Source organism: Eubalaena glacialis, chromosome 7 (assembly GCF_028564815.1).
Source record: "Eubalaena glacialis isolate mEubGla1 chromosome 7, mEubGla1.1.hap2.+ XY, whole genome shotgun sequence".
Taxonomy (NCBI): domain Eukaryota; kingdom Metazoa; phylum Chordata; class Mammalia; order Artiodactyla; family Balaenidae; genus Eubalaena; species Eubalaena glacialis.
Window position 1 is genome coordinate 11,959,645 of NC_083722.1, and position 13,189 is coordinate 11,972,833.

Genomic DNA, 13,189 nt, shown 5'->3' on the forward strand with positions numbered 1-13,189 from the left:
AGAGTTGTGTAATGATCATCACAGTCAACTTTAGAACGTCTTCATCGCCTTCACCCTGAAAAATCTGTACCCGTTAGGAGTCATTCCCATTTTCCTGAACCCTCCCCAGCCCCTGGCAACCACTAACATACTTTCTGTCCCTTATGTATTGGTCTGGTCATTTCATAGGAATGGACTTCTATAATAGGTGACCTTTTGCCCTTAGCTTCTTTCACATCCCATAATGTCTGCAAGGTTCGTCCGTGCTGGGGCACGTATCTGCTCCTGATTCCTTTTTATGGATAGATAACACCCCATTTTGTTTAGCTAAATGCCAGTGGATGAACCTTTGGATTTTTCCCCAGTTATTAACTATTGTTGATATTTCTGCTCTGGACATTCGTGTACGTGTTCTTATGTGGACATATTTTTCATTTCTCTTGTGCCCATACCTGGGAGTGTAGTTGCTGGGTCATATGGTGACTCTGTTTCACATTTTGAGGAACTTCCAGATGGTTTTCTAGAGTGGCTGCACCATTTTACATTCCCACCTGCAGTGTTTGAAGGTTCCACTCTGCATTGTCACCCACACTTGCCTCTATCCATCTTTGTGAACATCGCCGTCCTAGGGGATGTGAAGTGGTATTTCATGGTCATGTTGGTTTGCATTTCCCTGATGGCTGATCTACCTTTAGCCATTACCATCACTGAAATGTCAACGCAGTAAAAAAGGTAAATACTCTCAGGATAATTAAGAAAGTACTTTTGACCTAGGGGATCCCCTGAAAGGGTCTGTGGGTCCCCCATGGGTCAGGTCGCTCGTTAAGCTGGTAGAACAACGAGGGCTGTGGTTTCAGCATCATATTTCTCCTTGCTTGGCCAGGACGTGGCCACCGCCTGTGTTTTCCCATGAAATGGATATTGGGAGGCCGTGGTAGGCAGCCGGGGTCGAGTAGGAGGTTATGGTGAGTCTGCTTAGGCCTGTCCTTGGGCTGTACTGAAGCCCATTCTTCTACTGCGTCTGCGGGGAGGACCAGACGGGACGCCAGAAGAGCTCTTGCCACAATCTGCGTGTAGTAACCTGAGACGGTCCTTTTAAAGAGGCAGCAGCAGTAAGTTCTCCCCAGTGCCGAGTGCCTCCTGAACCCAGACAGGGCACTGCACACTCTCCACGTAGGAGTGTGTGGTCCCCAGCCTTGGCGAGCAAACTGAGGATTTACACAGCTTGCCCAGGTGCAGACATTAGGGCTGGGAATTGAACCGCTCGTACACTCTTGTGAAAGGGGACCAACCCCCAGAATAAATTTTTTTTGTAACCAACCAGAGAAGTCAGTAATTCTGGAATTAGCACACTGCTCATCTTGGTGGCAGTAACAAAGCTCAGGAAAGTATGGAGTGTTTAAGATTAAAAAAAAAAAAGATGAAACTTCTGTGCTTTGTTTCAATAAAGGAGCTATGTTCACTGCCTTAGAAAATTGGTGAACGGTCAAGAATTGCCTAGATTCATATTCCTTGGCTTGATTTTTAATCACATTGAAGTATGACTTCTTATGGATGTTGCTTCTAATTTGTCTGGAAAGCAAGTGCAGATATTGCCAGCTTGGGTATGATGGATGGATTCTGACAATGTGTAGTTACTTACACTTAGAATAAATGCCAACCATTCAGCGCTCCATTTTTCTCTAACAAAGTAACCAGCAGAGCCTTGCACAACACAGGATCATATACCGTATTTTGCTGTGGCATGGTCTTTACGTCTGTATTGAAAATCTATTTAGAGTGTGTAATCACTGGGGCTGGGAGCAACTTTAGAGATCAGGGTTCACATCCAATCCAGATATGGAGAACGTAAATCTCTGTGTTACACCATATACAGTGTAATAACAAGTGCACTAAAGAAGCAAATCTAAGCGATCGAATCAGAAACAATTAGGGGGAAACTTAGAGGAATATCATACCATCTGAAAATATGTTAGGATTTTTTTTTTTTTCTTCTTCTTCTTCTACTTCTTCTTCTTCTTCTTCTTCTTCTTCTTGTGCGGTGCTGCTGGCTGCATGTAAGAAAGTCCCCACCTCTGACCAGCTCCATGGGAGAACTTTCTAAGCTAAGAAACTGAAAATGTGGGTTAGCAGATTTAGCAACATAACAGATGGAAAAGCAAAAAAGAGGAAAATATTTGCAATCTACAAGGCATAAATGTAATTTAAAGGACACTTAGACAAATGGGGGTGACAAAGAAAGCATTGAAGGCACTGGGGAGGGCATCCTTGGAAGACATACGTTATTGTCTTATGGACCAGTGGGAGAGGGGGTTTGACTTCTGTGTCTTTAAGCTTCAGGAAGAGGTTTCAACTCAAAGGAGGAGGAAGTTTTTCTTTACAGCTGACTGGTCCTGTGGTGACTTCTGCCTGGAATTCTGCAAGGCCTGGTTGGGGGGTGGGTAGCCTTGGAGTGGAGGTACCCAGTGGGCGGGTGGACACAGTGACCTTTCAAGGCTCCTTCTGTCAGGAAATGCTCCAGGAGCCTTTTTAAAATGACAGCTGAAAGGGCTCACTGGCTTCCCTGGCTGTTCCGCCTGGAGCTCGTGGGGCCGGGCAGCCAAGCTTGGGGCATCCTTCCTCCTTCCCTGGAGAAATAGGCCACCTGCCCAGGGGGTTTGAGATGGGGGGGGGGGACCTGCGGGAACCAGAGGAGCAGATGTGAAGGGCTTGTGGGTGCCGTGGAGGAGTGCCGGGCCCGCCAGGTCTTTCCTGGAGCGCGAGTCCTGGCTGTGAACAGAGGAGAAACCTCAGGGCGGCAGCGTGATGAAGTTTCCTGTAAGGACCCTGAGCATCGCTGTTCTCTTCTCAGCTCCCGGAAGCGGGTTCGGGGGGTGTGCAGCAGGCACATGGGGAACCAGCACTGAGCACACCCTGGGGATCAGGAGGGTGGGCCTGGGAGGCAGCAGGGCCTGGGCTCGGCACTCGCCTTCCGTTGGCGTCCTCCGTAAAATGGGCGTGAGGGTAAGGTCCAGTCCCTTTGGATTCCGAGGCTGAGTGACTTCCCCGCCTGACCATGGCCCCTGGGCTGTCGGCAAATACTTAATACTTGTAGGTGTGTTGTGACTCCTGGGATAGAAACGGGTCCGGCTCAGAGCGCCTGTGCCTCTCTGGCCCTCTTCTCTGGTCACTGAGGGGTCAGGTGAAGCAGCTGTGTCCTCACCCATATCCGTCAGCAGATCTGCAGCCTTAAATGCGTTACTTTAAACTGAAGAACATATTCTTTTTTCAGATCCCCTGTATCTTTATACATGAGGTGGTCCTGTTCGTGGAATGAGACTGTGTTGGTTTCTTTTCTGTTTTATTTATTTATTTATTTATTTTTGGCTGCATTGGGTCTTTGTTGCTGTGTGCAGGCTTTTGCTAGTTGCGGCGAGTGGGGGCTACTCTTCATTGCGGTGCACAGGCTTCTCGTTGCGGTGGCTTCTCTTGTTGCAGAGCACAGGCTCTAGGCATGCGGGCTTCAGTAGTTGTGGCGCACGGGCTTAGTTACTCCGTGGCATGTGGGATCTTCCTGGGCCAGGGCTCGAACCCGTGTCCTCTGCACTGGCGGGCGGATTCTCAACCACTGCGCCACCAGGGAAGCCCCTGTGTTGGTTTCTTCATTTTAATTCTTCTCTTTTTGTTTAAGGTGTGATGTTGATATTCTGAGGGCTGCTGTGTATTTTGTGCGTGTGTGTTTATTTTTTTGTTTTGTAGGGATTTTTTGTTTGTTTGTTTTTTGTTTTTTGTTTTTTTTATTTGTGGCTGCGTTGTGTCTTCGTTGCTGCGCGCGGGCTTACTCTAGTTGCGGTGAGCAGGGGCTACTCTTTGTTGCGGTGCACGGGCTTCTCATTGTGGTGCCTTCTCTTGTTGCGGACCATGGGCTCTAGGTGCGTGGGCTTCAGTAGTTGTGGCGCGTGGGCTCAGTAGTTGCTGTGCACGGGCTCAGTAGTTGTGGCACACGGGCTTCATTGCTCCGCGGCATGTGGGATCTTCCCGGACCAGGGCTCGAACCCGTGTCCCCTGCATTGGCAGGTGGATTCTTAACCACTGCACCACCAGGGAAGTCCCTGTAGGGATTTTTTAAAATGGATTTTTCAGTGGTTTCAACCAAAGCAGATAATTCCTAGGATGTGTTCATAACTTTTTTTATTTTTTGGTCTCTCTGTGTTTAGGATTATTCCTGTCCTTTGTGGTGGTTGTTTTGACTTGAGAGCATGTGAGATGTGATGTTCGTCCAGAATGTTTTCCTTTTCTTTCTCCTTTTGTCTTTGGGGGATTTAGGGTACCTGGCAGCAGGCAGCATCCTCTGTAGTGACTTTGTTCTTCCTCTCTCCTTACTTTCCAGTTTTCAATGGTTCCAGCAGGTCATCACGGGAGAAGGAACCTGTTCAGAAACACAAAAGCAAAGAGGCCACTCCGGCGAAGGAGAAGCACAGTGATCCCCGGGCCGACGGCCGGAGGGAGCAGGCTTCCGCGAGCCACCCCCCAGCGGCCCCCTCCGCGGGCTCCTCTGCCAGAGGGCTCCCCGCTCACCACCACCCCCCTCTGCATCGGTCGGCTCAGGACTTACGGAAACAGGTAAAGCCCAGCCCTGCCGCCGGGGGACCAGGGTCTGGCCCGGAGGGTGCCGGCCTTCCTGCCAGATGCCACCGCCGCGTTTCATCAAGTTAACTGAAGGGGAAATGTGAGTAGTAGCCTTGAGAGATCCATCTTTCCAGAGCTCAGAAGGCAGGAAAGGATGCTCAGAGGTGAGAGGGGGTGAGAGAAACATGACCTGGGCACAGAGGTGCCAGTGCACACGCCTCTCCTACCGTGAAGATGGATCAGGCGGGGCCGTTGGTGGGTTTGCATCCCTCCCTGGAGGATGCTGCCAGCACCCGGTGCCACCAGCAGTAGACCCTCGCTTGCTGGGATGCCCTAGAAGGGTAGGGAGGGAACACTCCTTCGTTACCCCTCCCCCGCACCAGTGCCCCGGGCACCAGGTGAGGCGAGGAGTCCTCAGGTTAGGCCGGGAGCCACAGGTTACCTTGGAACAGGCCTGCACACGGCCTGGAGTGGTCCCTGTTTTTCTTGATGGACACGTTGGTGGCTCGCGGCAGGACTTCTGATAGGCCTGCAGGCGGTGATGAGATGGGTGCAGCCGCGGGGGACACTCGCTCCATCCTGCGCCCTTAGGGTTAGCGGAGGCTGCACGCGCTCTGCTCACCGCCCCCCCCCCCACCCCCCACACGCCCTGACTTCGGGGTCATATCCAGAACGCAGATCCTTTGTGGGCACCTCTCCCTGAGCTTGGACAGAGTTCTCAGCACCTGGGAGGGGGCACTGGGGATGAGGCGGGCGTGGAGCTCGGTGAGGCCCCCGCCCCGGGCCCCTCTGCTCCCGTTCTCACCGCATCTGAGAGTTGGTGAGCCGTGGGGATCGGAGACTAGCTCTCCACACTGGGAATTTTGTCACAGACAGTTAAAACTTGCCTTAGAATAGACTGAGGACTCTAATCTGGAAAGATTGATTGATTCTGGGCGAGCTGCGGGTGGCCTGGAGATTCCCTGACGGGCGCTGTTGTGGAGAGACTAATAGATGGCCCTTGTGGTGTGAAGGTGGGAACTCCTCCTGTTGAATTGCTCTTTCCCCATGGTCTTTCTCATTCTTGATGACGTTGGGGACCATTGTCTCTGAATATGTAACTGCATGCATGCACATACATAGGATGGTGTGTGTACACACGTAGTATTAGTCTTAACCTTTAGCTTTCAGATATCACTCAGCTCTCCAGCTGGAGTGGACGAGGCAAGAGTCCTCGTGTTTAATGTTTCCACGGCCCTCAGATGGCCACTTGGTGCCTCTGAAGTGTTATCCTGAGATTAAACAGGTGGTTTTTGCATTTTTTAAACGTTGCCCACTGTTCCTCAAACACACACCTCACATTTTCCTCACGAGAACACCTGAGCGTGATTGTGGAATTGGCCGCCCCCGAGCTGGGTGCCCGAGTTTCAGGACATAAAGTATAGGACGCACCATCCCTTTGGTGTCTTGAGTCCCCACTCCATTTCCAAAGCGGTTGGCCGGACAGGCCCTTGTGCAGAACTTTCCTCCAGATCTTTGCTTATGAAAGACAACAATTCAGGGGGTCTAGAGAGGGAAGGGGTCCATCTGTGGAGCAGGAATCTCAGGAATGAATGTGTGACTTTATTCACATAGAACCATAATCACTCTCTCTCTCTCTCTCTCTCTCTCTCTCTCTCTCTCTCTCTCTCTCTCTCACTTTTACACGTGAGGCTGGATTGAGTAAACCCCCATCTCAGTTGGTCCAAGCTCATCCTCAACCCCCAGCGCTTGCCCCTCAGTTCAGGATTTCCCTTTGTAACTGAACAAGAGGAGTTCTCGCAGTTGGAGGTGAGAGTTGAGGGGAGTAGAAGGTACCCCTTCCCTGGGATGGCCCCATCCCCTTGATCCACAGCAGGCTCACGTGGCCCCTTTTACACACAGCCTGGAGATGGAGGAGAGACCTGGGTAGCAGGGCAGACTGTCATCTGAGTGACTGTAGGAGCCTGGCCGGCTTTCTGGGTTCAGGTCTTGCAGGTGGGGTGTAACCGTCCCCGTCCCACCCCCGCCTGCCTGCCCTCCCTCCCCTGTCTAATCCACCCGGGTGGGATGACCCAGGACTCCCAGGTCTAGTTGGGCTCTGACCACGACCTTCACCGAGACTTAAGCTGTAATAGTTAACCTTCCTGAGCCTCGTTGTTCATTTGGAGCCAATGATGCCAACTCTTCTCCCAGGGACATTGTGAGAAATGAAAGGATAATTTTGATACCATCAAATCCCATTAGTTAAATACTCTAAGAAAAAAGGTCAATAGAAGCCCATTGTAGATTCCTTTGTAATGGCCTGATGCAAGTGATTAGAATCTGACCTTTCATCTTTTCAACTGCATAAAAGACGGGAGGCCCAGAGAATACTCGGATCCGTAATTTCAGATATGATTAATTTTTTTCTGTCAGCCTGAAAGAAAAGATCAGTGATTGTACGAAGCCCAGCTGGCAGGGTGGAGGGATGCCCTGTGTAGGGGTGCTGCTGAGAAGTGACCATGCCCTGCTGGCCCCAATGCACCGAGAGCTCGCGCTTCTTACTAGGACGTTGCCTCTCACGGGGCTGGGTGGAGTGCTCACCTTCATAAGAGTCCCAGCCCCCGGCCTTTGAGACTCAGAGCGCGAGAACTCAGTGTGAGGGGCCTCCCCAATCCTCCAGCTTTTATTCTCCCAAAGGCTCCCGGTGTGCCAGGTGACACCCACACATGGGTAGCAGCCCTGGAACTGCCCTGGGTGATGAATTCGATGTGTGGTAGGTGTCGAGTTAATGTGCAGTAAAAGACAGTAACAAATTGAGGGTGGAGAAGCAACCATTCTGACACCTAGAGAGGGCGTGGAGATGCTTTCCAAGCGTGTCGCGTGGAGGTTTTGGCAGACAGCTGTGTGTGGCTGGTAAGCCAGGAGGTGGAAGACGTGGACGATGAGGCTGCCCCCCGCCGGCTCACCTCCCGGTTCTCATCTGTTGCGCTGAGGCCGAGCCATAACATGAGGAAGCAAACCACCAGCTTGCATGGCAGGGCAGACACGCCCGGCGGAGGGTCTGCTGGGCTGTGGTACCTTTGAGGAGAGGTTTTCACAGTCAGATGTACGGCAGCTGCAGAACGTCTTGGCCTAGTAGGATGGAGAGAGGAGGTTGAGCTGTTCAGACCAAAGAATGAGGAGGATTCTTCAACGTTCTGGAAAATGAAAAACGAGCATCCAGAGAGAAATGTGAGAGACTCGCCTTAGCTAGAAGAATGTTTAAGGTCTGACTGTGCTCGTCATCAGGTCACGCGGGGAGTTTGAATTGCGCCTTTGTCACGTGGTGTTTGTGAGTGGGTCAGGTGGCCTGCAGAGGGGAGGCGGCAGGTGCTTTGGGAAGGTTAGGGGCTCCGACCGGCACCAGGCGTTCCTTTTGGAGAGCAGGGCTGCGTCCGCCTCGTCCCACTCGTCCCCCTGCCCACTACCTTCCCGGCGCCCGCCACACCAGCAGGCCTGCCTGCCTTCCCTGTCCGTAGCTCGCTGCCTGTCCAGTGAATTCTGTTCATTTGGGCTCTTTCGCTATTTAATTTGAATTTTAAAGCCCAAATGCACTGTCCCCAACCAATAGTGTTTCTCTTGGGCTCCTTTGCTGCTGCTCTGAGAGGACGGGCAGAGCCACTCGACTCAATGGCTCCCTCTAGTGGGAAATGGGAGTTTGGTAGTTGACTTTCTGGTTGAACAGAGGACCGCTTCATGTCTGTTGGACAGGGGTAACCTGAGCTACAGGTGCCGGGTGGGCGGTGGTGGGCCGAGACACCCCACTTCCTGCAGAGCTGGGTGACAGCTGTGGGGTGCAGCGTCAGAAGCCCACAGCTGAGCTGAGAAGGAGCACCTTGAAGAGATGTTAAGTTATTCAGCTGAAGGGCTTTTATTGCCCCCTGGAGGGCTCTGCCTCGGGCCTCCCGCCTCCGGAGTGTTGATTCTCCAGTGAATTACAGTGACCCCTCTCCCCGTGTCAGCACTTCCTCCAGATATGTAGGGTTGAGAGCAGGCCCGTGTGGTGGGCTGGCCAAGTGACCTGGGCGCGTGTTGAGGTGAAACTTAGCGTTGGGCTCTATTCCATGGTGGAATAGAGCGGTGGCTGGGGAGACGCTCAGTGTGAAGGTGAGACAGTGCCTCCCTCCATAGCTTTGTCTCCTTTGGTACCAATTACTCATTGGACCCCAGAGACAAGCACAGGCCAATGACTAGGCGTCTGTGTTTATAGAAATAGATAAACAAGAAGGTGATCTTTTTGCCACTGAAGATGGTGAAATAGTTACGCAGAATTCCACCATGTGAAAATTTGGAATTTCCTGTACGACAGTGAGCCAGGAGGTCAGGTGGCCCCGAGAAGCCGGACTGGTTTGACCCGGGGCCCTGCGCTGTTCCTCCAGGTAGAATCTGGGAGAGTGGAAGCCTGGCTTCCTGGCCTCCTGCAGGTGCACAGCCGTGTCGGGGGAGCGCAGAGCTGTCTGGGACTTGCACACACTGAGCCCCTTTCTCCATCCTCACCGGTTAGGTCAGAATCTGGATGGGGAGGGCTTTAGACTGGAATCAGCATTATTTCCAAGCTCCCCAGGGGTTCACAGGGCTCCCGGGTTTGGGAGGCACTGAACCTAAACCTCGGCAAGACATGACGGCTGGCAGTGGGCTCTGCCGGCAGGAGCTGGTTGGTGGTGTCCACTGCGCGGTGGCTGCCGTTTCTGCTGGCGGATCCTCATCTTCAAGAAGAGATTAGCGGTGCCGTGCGTCTGCTTATGTGTAAGTTGGGTGAGAGTCCGAGCAGGCTAACCACAGATTGAGGGCTTCGAGGGGTGTCTTCTCTGAAGATGCGGATCCCTGAGCATCTCGCTGATGGAAAACTCTTTCTGTGAGCCTCAGCAGGGTTTTACTGTTTCCTTTAGTTTTTCTAAATGGTCTGTTTTGTTTTTAGTCAATGGAAGCATTTGAAAGAACAGTTAAAAATCTGAGGTATTTGCATTCCTCACCATACATCCTATTCCATGTTAGTGGTACTTATCATGGAAATTTTTTCTTTGCCCCTGCCCCCGGTTTTATAAATTTGTTTTTAATTTATTGTTGCCAGGCTGCTAGTTTTGTTTTTAAATTTCCTGTTACGTATTCTAGACCACCTGCTCTGTCAGTCCTGCTTCTTTCTCGAGTGGCCGGCAGTGTGCATCCAGGCTGTAGTTCCTGGGCCTTCTCTTTGGCCTCTCCCTCCCCAGTGGAGTCTGGGACCTCACCGAGTCCAGAAGTCAAGGCTGGCTCCCCAGAAACCTGGTTACCAAACGCCCCGGGGTTGGCTCATGGAACACAATCTCACACCAAGAATTCATGGCTTTGATTGGACCGCGTATAATTGGCGAATGAAGAAATACAGGTCTGGGGGCTTCTTTCCTTTTTCTGTGTTCAGAACCTTCTGTTGATAGTCTGCTGCCATGGTTCCCAAAGTAGGTCCTTGGATGAGGCTCAGCATCACCAGAACCTCATTAGAAATGCAGATTCTCGGGCTCCATCCCAGACCTACTTGGTGGGAGACCCTGGGGATGGGGCCCAGCGACCTGGGCTGGGCCTGGGCCCAGTGCAGAGGTCGCTGAGACTCAGGCCCTGCCCTCCAGAACCTGGTCCTCGGGGCGGGGCAGCTGCACAGCCCGTGGGTGCATCGGGTGTGGACAGGAGAGGAGTGAACTGCTTTAGGTGCCAGGTGGCTTCCCCAACTCGGGAGCCCAGGTCCTCCTCCTGGTCACCTTCTTCTCTGGGCTCATTGGTGAGAAAAGACAGCTGCTGTTTCTGCTCTGTTTCCCAGTGAGCATGTGTAATGTTCAGTCTGCCTTTTGGGGAGGTGGTGTTGCTCAGGTAACCCTGGCATCCCTGGTTGCAGGTGAGGAATCGATGCCCAAGATGGTAAATGACATGTCAGAGGCCACTGAGAGGCAGAGCTGTGACATGGTGTCCACACCAAACCAGCCCAGCGTCAGCTCCTGCTCTGGGCCCGTCATCATCCTTTGGCAATTAATGCTTTTCTGGTGTCCACCCTTGTCACACTCTGGCTTCTTTTTATAAATGAGGGTGACTTCTGTGTGTCACAAAATTATTGTGGTGTCCAAGCTGTAAGATGGCTGTGAAGAGAGGCTGATCATTTACCAAATTCCCGTAGGATCGAATGTGGACGCTTGTAGGGGCGGGAAATGGGAGCCATCTGTGCAGAAGGGGTCGGGCCTGTTTTGCTGCATCAGAGAGGCGAGGTGCACCCAGTGAGGTGCCCTGGGGCCCGTCTCACAGGTGACTGACTGGCAGACGCCCACAGCTGACAGCTGCACCTCTGGGCGTGGCACGTGACCGGCATCTGAGCCACATGAGTGCTCTTATTCCTTTCTTTCCATAGCATTTTTGTTTTGTTTTTTACTTATTTAGCGTGGATTTTAAAATTCTGTGGGCAGATCATGCTGCTGTAGGGAGCACAGAAGAAATTGCAGCCATGTCTTTTCTTGGCACAGGTGTGTGTGTCTGTGTGTCTGCCCCCTTATCTGCAAGACCTTGCTGTCGGGTGTTATTGTTATTAACTTGTGGCAGGTGATTGGCAGGCACGTTGAGGGTCCTCACTGGGAAACATCTAGTTTCAAACGACAAACGTGAATGTTACAGCACACCCAGGAGACCCCCTGGGCAGCACCCAGGTTGGCTGCGTGTTTTTGCGCGGAAGGATGGGCCCCGAGTGCTGCGGAGATCCTGAAACCGAGCATCTCAGAGCTGGCTTCGGGGCTGTGTGTTTTGCCTGCCTTGGCCGGGACCCCCCGTGCCGCCGCCTCTCAAAAGCGGGCGCCGGCTGCTGAGTTTGGGTGTGGGGTGGTCCCCGCTGACAGGTGCTAACTCCGTCTCTCCCCCTCTGCTCCTCCTGCCACCTCCCAGGTTTCTAAGGTCGGCGGAGTCACTCGAATGTCATCTCTGGGTACAAGTGCAGCCAGTGCCAAAAAGATGCGCGAAGTCAGACCTTCACCGTCCAAAACTGTGAAGTACACTGCAACGGTGACGAAGGGGACTGTCACATACACCAAAGCCAAGAGAGAACTGGTCAAGGAAACCAAACCTAATCACCACAAGCCCAGTTCAGCTGTCAACCACACAATCTCAGGGAAAACTGAAAGTAGCAATGCAAAAACCCGAAAACAGGTGCTATCCCTCGGGGGGGCGTCCAAGTCCACCGGGCACACCGTCAATGGCCTCAAGGTCAGTGGCAGGTTGAACCCAAAGTCATGCACTAAGGAGGGGGGGGGGCGGCAGCTGCGGGAGGGTCTGCGGAACTCCAAGCGGAGGCTGGAAGAGGCGACCCCGGCCGACAAGCCGCAGTCGCCCCCCAAGAAGATGAAGGGGGCGGCGGGTGCTGCCGAGGGTCCCGGCAGGAAGGCGGCCCCGGCCCCCGTGGAGAAGGCGCCTCCTGGCGGCCACGGGAAGAAGGAGGTGCCCGAGCGGAGCCTGGAGAGGAACCGGCCGAAGCGGGTGACGGCCGGCAAGGGCCCGCCGGGCAGACAAGCACACGGCAAGCCGGACGGCGTCCCCTGTGAAAATCGTTCTACCTCGCAATCGGAGCCCCTGCCCCGGCCGCACGAGGCGGCGGCCAAGGCCGAGAAGGGGGCCGGCAGGGCCGGGTGGGCGGCCATGGACGAGATCCCTGTCTTGCGGCCGTCGGCCAAGGAGTTCCACGACCCGCTCGTCTACATCGAGTCGGTGCGCCCTCAGGTGGAGAAGTACGGCATGTGCAGGGTGATCCCGCCCCCGGACTGGCGGCCCGAGTGCAAGCTCAACGACGAGATGCGCTTCGTCACGCAGATCCAGCACATCCACAAGCTGGGCCGGCGCTGGGGCCCCAATGTGCAGCGGCTGGCCTGCATCAAGAAGCACCTCAGATCTCAGGGCATCACCATGGACGAGCTCCCGCTCATAGGTAAGGCCCCCGCCGCATCCCGTGGTGCCCGCCCCAGCTTCAGCTTCTCCGGGCCCTTCTTGGCCCGGGAGGAGTCTGAGGCCCCCCTTTCTGCAGGTGCGGGGTGCTTGTGGGAGGAGGAGGGCTGGTCCTGTTCCCCCAGCTCTCACACTAGGCGACCCCTGCTGCCCCGAGCTGCGGGCCACCTTGCTGAGGCCAGAGTGGTGTCCGGTGAGAGGGGCAGGAACGCTGCCCCCGTGCATTCGTCCGCTGGGGGCTGCCTTACCTGAGTTCTGCAGGCTGGGAGGCTTGACCTACAGGAAGTTATTTCTCACAGTCTGGAGGCTGGAAATCTGAAAGCAAGGTGTTGGCAGGGTTGGTTTCTCCTGAGGCCTCTCCCCTTGGCTTGTGGACGGCCGCCTTCTCCTGTGTCCTCACATGGTCTTTGCTCTTCCTCTTGCTACAAGGACACCAGTCATATTGGGTTAGGACCCATCATGATGACCTCATTTTACTTTAATTACCTCTTTAAAGACCCTGTCTCTAAATACAGTCACACTCTGCAGCCCTGAGGTTACGACTTCAACATATGACTCTTTGTAGGTGGGGTACATTTCAGCCCATTTATCTCTGTCTGCTCATCTGTCCTTGCATCTCAGTTTTTCTGGTGATTAC

The 13,189-nt window shown here is 53.5% G+C and overlaps 1 protein-coding gene across 9 annotated transcripts in view; it reads left to right on the plus strand.

The window, feature by feature from the left end:
- JARID2 (jumonji and AT-rich interaction domain containing 2) overlaps nt 1–13,189 on the plus strand; it is a 240,623-nt gene that overhangs the window by 206,801 nt on the left and 20,633 nt on the right. For all 9 annotated transcript variants that reach the window (XR_009701536.1, XM_061195743.1, XM_061195749.1 and 6 more), the window contains 2 exons: nt 4,349–4,581; nt 11,503–12,535. Coding sequence is in view for 8 of the 9 variants with exons in the window: in XM_061195743.1 (XP_061051726.1) it covers nt 4,349–4,581; nt 11,503–12,535 (1,266 nt within the window). In the remaining variant the exon portion in view is untranslated. The remainder of the gene's footprint in view (nt 1–4,348; nt 4,582–11,502; nt 12,536–13,189) is intronic.